Raw genomic sequence first — 11,173 nt, 5'->3', positions numbered from 1 at the left:
CAATGAGATGCACCATGGCTTTGAAACTATCTCAAGTGCATAGAAAATTAAACACGTTTTTCTATTCAGCAGTAAATGTATTGCCATTGATTTAACAGGAGTTACACCAGAGATGAATTTCATCCATGCAAAATAATTAGCCCCACCTGCCTTCATTCATGTAGATTATAAAATAAATCTGTACATTACGCTTCTAAAGAAACTGCAGAAGACAGATGCAAATGTGGGGTAAGTGGATGACTAAAAGCAGGTGAAAGAAAGCAACAGCAGAAGCAAACAAACTAGCTGCAAACTGATCCCATAGGCATTCCCAGTCAGTTATTTTACAACTGGTAAAAAGTGACTTTTTCCAATATATGTCCCCCGCAGAAGACTGGTAAGTTAACTCAAACAACTAGACACTAAAGCCAGAAAAATGCAATACTTCAGAATGTGGACTATGAAGCTGCCAAGAATACTACAGTGGCAGCCACTGACCGATATTAAAGCCAACAAAAGGAAGAAGGAGAACATGTTTAACAAAACCAGCCAATGAGATGCCAAATGAGTATTGCAGATGGATGTGTTCATGTGCCAACTTACTTTACAGATGCTATTTCTAACCAGAATAAATTATGCCAGCAGCAGTCTGTGTATTCATGAGACCACATCTGGACATTTAAAAATCACAGTATGAGACCAATCCACAAAACCACAAGCAAGTGGGACATCCGTGTACATAGCCATGTATAATGAGGAAACAAGTAGTAATTGCTCATTTGTTTAAGGTCCCTCCCAAAAAAACCCAATGGTTTTTATGCTCCAGGAAAAGAAAAATGAACAAATACAGGCAGACGGGGTGAGGTATAAAGTTAGGATAATTGTATCCCCATTACATTGTATTTGCTATATCAAAACAAAAATAGGTTAAAAAGTGTTTTATTTAATCCGGTGTTCATTTTCAATAAGAGCTGAATATTAACCCTGCTGCACAGACTTGGTTATTTGCAATAGTTTAAAAACTTCCTGTTAACTAGTTTGCTAGTCTAGAAGGGGGTTACAAAAAGGAAGCATGAGATGTTCTTTTTTGGGTGATATCACAAAAAGATGTAAAGTTAGCCATGCAATGGAAGCAAGGGAAAACTCACCTTCACCAGAATTCTAACACCAATACTGACTTGCAGTGTTTTGTGGTCACTCACATATGTAACTATTCTAGGAGGTGGAGAGCAGCAACCATATGGTGGCTATCTGTAAAATTTCCACTAGTTTGAACGTCGCTGGTTTGACAGTCCCTTTTATAAATAAGGATCTATGTATAAAAATAAGCAATACCAATAATTTTTAATAAAAACTATCCAAGTGGTGGAAAAAAAAAACATAACTGAAAACTCTATACTACTACCCAAATACCATAAAAAAAATCATATCTGGAAAAGTTGGCCCGAATAAAGGTCTGTCAGACATTGTTAGCTGACAACTGCTTTTTGATGGTATTAGAGAACTGAGATGCATTAGAACAAGCCAGGAATACACGTAAGCATTTAATGACCATAAATTTAAAATGACAAACTTTCTATGGTGGAAAAAAAAAAACCCCACAAACCTGTAACATGAGCTTCCTAAATTAGTTTGTGGACGCACTCTTTTGAAAGAAGCTCTTTCGGAAGACACCTTATGTGTAATGTAATGCACATTATGAAAGGATGAACTGCATCAGACAAGTTATTTCCAAATTGTTTTGCACATATATTAATAAAGTTCTGGCTGAGACGTAGTGCAGATGTAGCCAAAAACAATTCAGCACAGTGACTGACAGTGACTAGGCTCCTTCTGCTATTACACTGTCAGAACACCCTAAGTACTATCTAAGGCAGATATGCCATACTACTAAAATGCTCCCCACTCCAAGCCTTGGGGTGCAGAGACACTGCCTGAGTCAGTAGAAGGAAAGAAAACACTCATGCATCTGTAAGGATTACTCCCTCCTCCTTCCAGCCTTTGTGGGAGTTTTGCTTCTCTGTGGGAATCTGACATAAGGATCAGAAGTCCATTGGCTCCCACACATCCGGGAAGGACTTTTTATAACCCTTTTCCCCTGCCTAGGATACCATTCTGCACCTGGAATCAAGTGTGATCATCCTTCCAACATTTAGGATAAATGGTTATTTGGTTTCTGGTCTTTGCAGTGAGCATTCTATTAAATTGCCCTCACTGCCAGGCTAGCCTGCATGGAAAGAGGTTTATTCAGCTTGCTTTCAGCAGCCCAGGACCTGTGGCTAGGGTCAGTTGTAAAGTTCTTACAATATGACAGATGTCCTGCACAAGTCTGGTTCCTCAGTAAACTAGAGCTGGATAGGGGAAGGCATCTCCAAAAGAAAGTGGGAAATGGGGCTCCCCCTGACTGGTATGAGGGGTCAACCCTTTTTCCCCCAGTGCATCAACCCTTGTACATGGGGAGGGCAGTATGAGGACTCAGTAACAGTAATGGGAACAGCTTAATTGGGTTGAGGAGGAGAGGTAAAGGCAGCCCTCACCAGGTAATATGCATTATGAAAGGATGAACTGCATCAGACAAGTTACTGCCAAATTGTTTTGCACATGCACTAATAAAATTGTGGCCTAGCATAGCCACATTCCTGGTGTCCTGGACAAAGGAAACAAGCAAAAACAAAGCTATATAAATAAGGGTTTTGTGCAGGTTACTCAAAAATTAGGATTCCCCCGACAAACACACCGCTATTTTACATTCACAGAAAAAAAAAGCTTGTATATATAGTCTACCTCACTTTATTAAACTTGTTTTTTAACTTTAAGGCACAAAGCAAAGATGGCCAAGTGTCTCCAAACCTTAGACGCAGCTGCTCCTAACCAAGTACACAGCATTTGACACATCTGGAAGAGATTGCACAGTCTTTGAAAATTGTTGTCCCAGTCCCTTTCCTCCTGCTGATGATATTTCAGGCTACTAAAGTACTACATGAACTACTGAGCATGCTTCTTGTCAGAATAAAGGAGAAATTTTTCAAACTAGTCTGAAATAACAAACTTCCTGATTTACAAGAAAGAATACTGTAAAATGTACTGGAATAAACAGAAAAATCAACTGGAAGACTGACATTTAACTTGGAAAAATTGCTATTTACTGTACTTGGCAAGCAAGATAAATTTTAAAAAGTAAATCAGCACTACAAGCTTTTCATGTTTGAACTAAGCAGTGAAATGTTAATATATTAAGTTTTAAGTAATGAAGGATGGAGTGAAGAGGAGAAAAAGTTTAGCCTTGTGTAGCTAGAAATTTGCTTGAAATTACATACTAACGTAACGTGTGAATACTAAAAATATAATTCTCTAATGTAAGTTGCAAAATCTAAAAGGAAACAAATAGCAAAACAAAACGTTTTATTTGCTTGTCTCTCAGAAGAGCACGATGAAAAAGACAGATGAAATTTAAAGGGAAATACAAGTCAACTATTAAACATAATGAACTTTATTTTTTTTTTCTGGATAAGCTTTGGAGAGTTTTTCCCCCCCAAAGTAACCATTTACTTTTTATGTAACTTTGGAAGATGAATAAAAATGAATTGTGACCAGTTTACATATGCATTTTTAAAACATTCAGTAGATATAAAATTGAATATAACACTAACTTAAGACAACATAAACCTCAATCTTTTAATGTTAGTATTAAAAGCAAAGCTCCAGTTTAAAAGAAACACAGGAGGAAACAAATGTTTTTTCAAAAGACACAAATTTTTCTGATTACTGGTTGTAACTAAGATTCCAGTTGTAATAAAGAATTAAGAGATCTAGTCTCCCATTGTAGCAGAAGCATAAATCTCACAAACATTAGTGGGAGGTATGTATGTATATATGTAAAGAGAACACACCCTTCTTGAGAAGATATTTTAAAGAGTAATACCATTACTGTTCAGCAAAATACTACTGAGAGCGCACTGATTTTATTTTTGCCAGTAGAACCTTAAAAATAAAACCCCCCATGAAGAAAACAATGTTACTTCCAAAGTGACATTAAAATTTACTCCTCAGCTTCATTCTATTGTAACACTGGAGTATTTAATCTAAACAAGCATGCTAAGCCACCTACAAAGTCCATTTCGAGAAACTATTTGAACAGATTGTGTTTACAGAACAAACCTTCCCAAGTAAGATGATCAATGTTACAAACCAAAGAACTGAGCTGCAACTGCACCTATGCATATGGTCTCAGAGAGCCAATTGACTAGGTCCAATTGCACAATCAGGCCCCAACAGCTCGATGCTTGCTTGCTTGCATGTGTAGCTCTATCCCCTTCAATGGAACTATCCGTATGTGTTTTCAGGAACAGGCCCAAATTATTCAAATCACCAGGAGGAAACAATGTTCAGATGGACATTTAAAACTTTCGCCATCCTTTAGAATTATATCTAAAATAAAACTGTACTTGAACGTCCAAATTAGCAAAAAATAGCATAGATATATAGTCCATATTAAGATTAAACAATTTATAGTGAATGAGAAAAATATTGTGGTTACAAATATATTTTGATATAATTCTTAAGAAGCAATCTAAACCAGTCATCTATGCATAGTATTTACACAGGAGTAAGAAGGGGTGTTTCATTTTCAAATCAATTGATATTTTGGTCAGAAAGTTTGCTAAAAAGCTCATCAATGCAGGTTTATAATAATCAGGAACCGCATTTTAGTAAACTTTATAACAAAAAAAATGTTATATGTTGCACAATTATTGGATGAACCTAAATTACATAAAAAGCTAACTAAAAGTCTGACCTGGTTAATCTGAATCACTCAGTAAATTCCATTTTTACTCTCAACATAAATTCAGATTAACACAGTGGTACATGGTACATATACGTTATGAAACAGACTATCACTTAAATCTTTCACAAACACAGATTAACCACGTCTGACTGTACTTAATCTCTATTATCCAACTCTATGCATGATTTGTTCTCATTTCAAACCTGTCCTTTAATTAGCACATATGCAAATGTGCAAAAACAAAGGCAATACTTAATATAAATATTTACTAGAATGAACAGAACTGGCACTTAACCAAAAACCACCCTGTCATTCATTTCTGAAGCTGTATTTTTTCTTCTCTAATTTGTCTTCTGTTTTTAGTAGTCTTCTATCCTATTAACTTGTAGGGTTACCGATCATCTGGAAATTTCACATTGGTAAAGGAAAGGAATGTCTGGTTGATGCAGTCTGGAGATAAAGAAAGAATTGTACTTCAGTTCAGACTGATTACCTGTAAGCAACATTGATAATTGAGTTAAGATATACAGCAGGATGGGGGGGCAGGGTGGTATGCCCGCACAGGAAGTGCAGCTACTCCACACTCCCAAATCAGGATAACTGAGAAAGTGACAATATGGAGGAAGGTTGGGCGAGTGGGGGGGGGGGGGGGGAGAAGAGAGAGAACTTAACTTTCCAAAATATTCTAGTCCCTCTTGAAAGACTGATGTTTGTTATTATATTTTAGAATGACTAATCACTGACAGATAAGAGGTTCTGTCCAGTGCAATTATTCCTTATATGAAGTTCATTGATTTATGTTGGCATTTGCTTTGATTGGCTTATTTCAATTAAATACGTAAAACCTTCGAACAAATATTACATCTCTCCAGCTGCTTTTTTCTTTTTTACAGCACTCCCTGTGAGAGATAGATACCTCTCAACCAAGCACACACTGAAGTCAAGTCTTTGACTTCAGTGGGACCTGCATAAATCCCTCATCTTTCATTTTACACCAGATTTTAGCCTCAGATGAAACAGAGACCAAGCCAGCCTCTTCCTTGAAGCCACTGTGATCAGATTCAAAGTAGGCAGTTAATTTAGTAAATAGATATTAGATGTTTTAATATAGCATTTACTGTACTTTCCCTTACTCTGTAAAGGCCACTGTATTGCTCAGAAAAAGCAACGTATGTTATTGCTATGGGAAAAAAATAAAATACTACTGTGAGGGTACCACCACAACTTACATGGCATTTGAAAGTCAACCTATTTCTTTAGCATTGACAGTTTACCTTACTGCACAGTTTTGACAAAATGGCACAAAGATAAAATATATTGCAATTTTGTTTGCTTAGATTTCTTGATCAAGATCTGTTAAGTAATTAGTTTCTGAATTTTGTCAGTAGGTGTTTAAGTGATTTTACCATCTTAATAAAAGACCCATCATTTTTAGACTGTTTCGTTCCCTTGTCTCACCTCCTCCCCAACTTCCAACACTGTGTGTCTATCTCATACTGATCCTGTTGCAAATATTGGAAAACATGACGAAAAAATTAGTTATGTTAAATTTAGCTTCTAAATGAGAAGAAAGAACTAGCTCCAAACATTTCAAGCAATTCATGAAATAAGGAAAATGCTACAATAGTTACATGTGGACATGAAGACAGTGTTCTTAACACTAAAGGAGGTGGAGTCTTCCTGTATTTAGTACGTAACAAAATTCAAAAGATCCCCCTAATGGATGAAATTACTACAGGAGCAAAAAAAAAAGTGAACATGTGCCAAACTGATTAGTCAGCTAACTAGAGGATATATACAGCATACTGTTAGATATGTAATGAAAGTCCTTGCTCACAACTGACTGAAAAAAAAGTGATGTGTGGAGTTAATACATGTCTATTTCTTACCTCTTCAGATCAATGTCAGATTTTATATTCAAATAGCCAGTAAGGAAGTACTGACCTGACTGATGAGCCAAATCAACTCATATTTGCTAATTACTCCATCCTGATTGTTCATCTTGCATAATCAATCTACAGCCAATTTGCACTTTGATTTCTAAAGTTTGTTTCTGCTTTAAAATGCTATTTTGAAAACAAAACAAGTTTTACTTTCAAACTGTATATGTACAAAAAGCATTGCTGAATTTTCTAATGTACCTTCAGAATACAAGACAACACAATTCTTTTTTGGTGACCAACATTTAAACAGCCTCTCATTTCAGTTTCTCTATACCCAACATTTATTTCTATCAAAGTCTTAATATTAAAGGTTTACAAAGTCGCTTACCTCTAATACAAGAAGAAAAATCTTGTTCTATGAGCAGCTGCCATACTTTCAGACATATTTCTGACTTTAAGGTAATTCACAAATCCTCGGAAGAACAGGAGGAGGCCTGAAAATATTTAAGACATGAAGAGAACTGCTAAAGTACTTTTATTAATAGGTTACATTTTAGCTGTATTAAAATAATGTAAAAAATCAGTATTTGTATAATCCTGATCTTCCCCAATGCAATCCATTAGCTGTGCATCTCAAATTTAGTGTCTCATCCTGTTATAACTGGATAGATAAGTTACACAGACACGACTGATTGTAAATTATTCCCCGACGTTTGATCTATTTCAGGTTTTAGGTTACTAAAGATCAACATACAAAACATTTTTAAGTACAGAAAGTTTGCAATACAGTTTTATAACATTCCTCTATTTAGGTGTCTTCCTTTTCAAAAATACAGCTTTTAATTCAGAATAAACTGCTGCTGCGTCAGAAGACCTGAATTCCAACACTTAACCTGAAATATACAGATGACATAGGGGCGTAAATGTACTTCCAGCCTAACATATAAAATGCTCTAGCTGGAAGATCATAAATGGCAGTAGATAACAGCTTCATGTCGGGACACAAAAAATTTTAACTGTCTAAAAGAGCCCACGATTGACTGATTAAACTCAAGATTTGTTGAGCATTAATTGTAAATACTTGCTTTTTTGGCATAAGTCCCTTAGAAATTAAAATCATACCTTTCCCTCATCTTTCAGTTATAGTAATTTAGAGAGTTATTTACAATGGTAGGTACAAAATAGTCAGATGGAAGTTATTAGTCAAGTTTCAATGATAATTATATCAGCTCACTCTCATAAGATACAGTAAACTCCCAAGATACACGCATCCAAGTTGAGCATGTGTCAGGTTAACACGACTGCCGTCCATGACAGGAGCAGTTTCCTGGTCCGGGGAGTGGCGGGGAGCTGGGAACTAGGCGGCAGCCAAGCTCCTAGCTCCCCTCCACTTGCAGGGCTGGGAAAGTAACCATACATGGCTGGTCAGTTTCCTGGGTCCCACAAGCAGCCAGGAGATGAGAACCAGGCTGCCCCCTGGTTCCCAGCTCCCTGCCACTCTGCTGGCGGGGGGTTTGCAGGAACTCAAGGGTTTACTGTATTTGAGAATTAGCAATTAAATGACTATGACAGACTGGACTTATTTTTCCCCCTAAATCAAAAAGACTACCTGCCTTATACTCCTTGACAGTGTGACCTAGAGTAGTGGTTCTAAAACAAAGGGTCTGCAGCCCTGTGCGGGACCACGATCAGGTTTCATGTGGTCCACTAAGCAAGGCCAGCATTAGACATATAGGGACCGCAGCAGAAATGCATGAGGCTGAAGCCCAGAGACCTAAGCCCTGCTAATTGGAGCCAAAACCACAGGTGATTGACTTGCTACTCCTTAATAGTGGCCCTGACTTTTATATTCAGGCAACCAGTTACTGTGGCACAAATGGGCCATGGAGCTGAGCTAGGCAGCATGGGCTCCTCAGAAAGACAAAGGTTGAGAATCCCTGTCCTAGAGGATAAAGTACTCAGGAAACGTGGGTTCTCTGCTAGTCCCCTGCTGGGTGACCTCCCTGTACCTCACAGTTTCACCATCTGTAAGATATAGATTGGGGTGGAGAATCTCTTCTGGGTTGGGACCACTGGCCCACAGAAAAATATATCAGTTGAGGGCCACATACAAGTGAGAACCCAAAATAAACAAAAAAAATCCCTAACACTCACGGACCTGGCCCCCAAGACAGAAGTACAACCCACTTGTACTCACAGATGTGGTCCCCAACTGAGACTTATGGAAGAAAAAGAAGGAGAAAAAACAGAAAGACACTCCCCTCAAGTTCCAGACCCTCTGAGGGTGGGGGAGGTGCCAAGGGTCAGACTTATCTCCAAGGCTGGATTAATTCTTTTGAGAGCTCAGGGTTAGTGGGTTTTCCCAGGGCATCCAGTCCCTGGAATGGAGCAAAAATTAGGCATTTGTTGTGTGACGGGGGGCTGCTGCAGAACAGGCTGGGGGTGTGAGGTTTGGACAGGAGTTGGGGTCCTTACTTGGAGCATCTCCCAGGGAGGGTGTACAGGTACTTTTGTGCAGTTCTGTACAGTCAATCATGGGCCTCTTTCCTGCAGTGTATAGAGTGTACAGCACAGTGTATGGCACTTTCCTGCAGTGTACAGAGCTGCATAAAAAAGTACCTGTACACTGCAGGAAAGTGCTCACTCTGGACATCCCTCCCCCACACTCATTAACTGCAATTCTTGGCAAATGGAAGTGGCAGAGGGTGGTGTATGCAGGGAGCACTTCCCTGCAGTGTGCTGAACCACTTCCTCCTCCCATGGCAGGCAGATCCCAAGGGCCAAATCCAGGCCGCCTTGATCAGACCCACAAGGCTTGGGGCTCCCCTTGCTGCTGCAGGGAGTCAGCACTGGCATTCTAACCACCGTGGCCCAAGTGTCTGGAGCACCGGCTTGTGCCACTGGGGGCGGAAAAATTGGGGGCCAAACCCTAAGCCTCCGAGGCTGGAGCAAGACAAGCCTTTGACTGGATTCAGCCCATCGACCATAAGTTTTCCATCCTTTATGTGGGTAATTTAAAGGCAGAATCAAATACTTTGAAATCTACTAATGTAAAATGCTGTTTAAGAAAAAAGAATCAGGTGATGGTATTATGCCCATAAATACTGAAAAAAGTAGTTGTAGAAGGTACATCGCATTTCGTGATTCCAATCTCAAACGTCTAGGCATTAATAGGACATTCATATTACATCTGCATATTGTGAGGGTTTTTTGCACTGTCTTCCTTGCTGCTGGCCATGGCCAGAGAGAATTTCATGGACGAGCTGTGCTAGATCAGACCCAGAATCCATCAACTTCTATGGTCAAATAGACTGTCGTCTTTTAGGGCTATGGTACCATCCATCCCATTTTCAGCAGGACGGTTCTGTATTTGGGATGCCAAAAAGCCGTTCCAACTTATTTTATGAAAGGCACTAACTGTCCCGTATTTCCTGCACAGGTGCACCTGCCTGTCGGAGAGCACGTACTGTGCATCAGTCCATGCTCTCCACAACAGAGAAAGCCAGGTAAGGCTCAGGGAAGGGAGGAGGAAGCACCTCAGCCGCTTCTCCAAGGCTCAGGGAAGTTGGGGGGATAGCGCCCACCCCCAGCCCACATGTGGCCATGGGAGGTATGGTCATTCTATTTAGGGCTAACAGGTGTCATTCAGAATACTGAAAAACTAAATTTCACCAAGAAAAAATGATGGGTGGGCCAGACCATGTTGACTGGTGCCACTCAAAAGATCTTTTCAAATCTAAGCAGGAAAGTGGGAAAACTTTGTATTTCCTTTTAAAAGCAAATTTAAAGGACAAATCATGTCCTATAAATGGTGTTCCAGACAAAGATATGGGTCTGCTTTTTTTTTTGCGGGGGGGAGGCGTTGTTTGTTCCTTCAAGCTCAGAATGTTTTTTCCATGTTTTGTTAAGTCTTCACTTGACAAAAAACACAATCACAGAGCCGAAGATGTTAAATACCACAGTTTTAAAATATGCACATAGCAATTCAGTAATTTATTTATTCATCTCTAGAATGGATGAATTATCATTACTGAATACATTTAAATGCCAACTCGTGCCCTTCAAGCCGAAAGGATTCCAGAATATATTATAAAAACTTTAAAAATTAAGATCAACATTTTCCAACTTATGAGGCTGAAGTTAAGCTGCTTAATTTGTATTCGGTCCCTGAGTATGTACCAAATGTTACTAAAATTAATGGGGAATGTAGTTGCACAGAACTTCTCGAAAGCTCCTTCCTTTTATACAGATGGGCAAAGATGACTTAAAAGCCCTAACCTTAGGCACCCAAGTTAAAAAAACAACTTTAGCCTAAAACTATTTTGTGTTTATTCAAGGAATCATTTTACCAACTACTGAAATGAAGTCACCTCTGAGAAAATATGAAAGCCTGGTGTTAAGAGGGTCTCACTAGTTGCAGTTCACTTTGATTTCTGGCCCCAACAATGCAGGGCAACAGAGAAAAAACAAGTTAAATATAAAAAGTGAAGAACACTCCTCATAGCCAACTGGAAGTGCAATAGGA

At 38.8% G+C, this 11,173-nt stretch overlaps 1 protein-coding gene across 1 annotated transcript in view; it reads right to left on the bottom strand.

Moving 5' to 3' along the window:
- Positions 1–3,453: 3,453 nt before the first annotated feature.
- Positions 3,454–11,173, bottom strand: part of NDFIP2 (Nedd4 family interacting protein 2) — a 72,946-nt gene continuing 65,226 nt past the window's right edge. The window contains exons 7-8 of the mRNA XM_074989123.1: positions 7,037–7,142; positions 3,454–5,215 (exon numbers count right to left, since the gene is read on the bottom strand). Coding sequence (XP_074845224.1) covers positions 7,039–7,142 — 104 coding nt within the window. The 3' untranslated portion in view covers positions 3,454–5,215; positions 7,037–7,038. The remainder of the gene's footprint in view (positions 5,216–7,036; positions 7,143–11,173) is intronic.

Source organism: Carettochelys insculpta, chromosome 1, assembly GCF_033958435.1.
Source record: "Carettochelys insculpta isolate YL-2023 chromosome 1, ASM3395843v1, whole genome shotgun sequence".
Lineage (NCBI taxonomy): Eukaryota > Metazoa > Chordata > Testudines > Carettochelyidae > Carettochelys > Carettochelys insculpta.
Note: the sequence above shows the minus strand (reverse complement) of the source record. Positions and strands in the feature narration are given on the sequence as shown.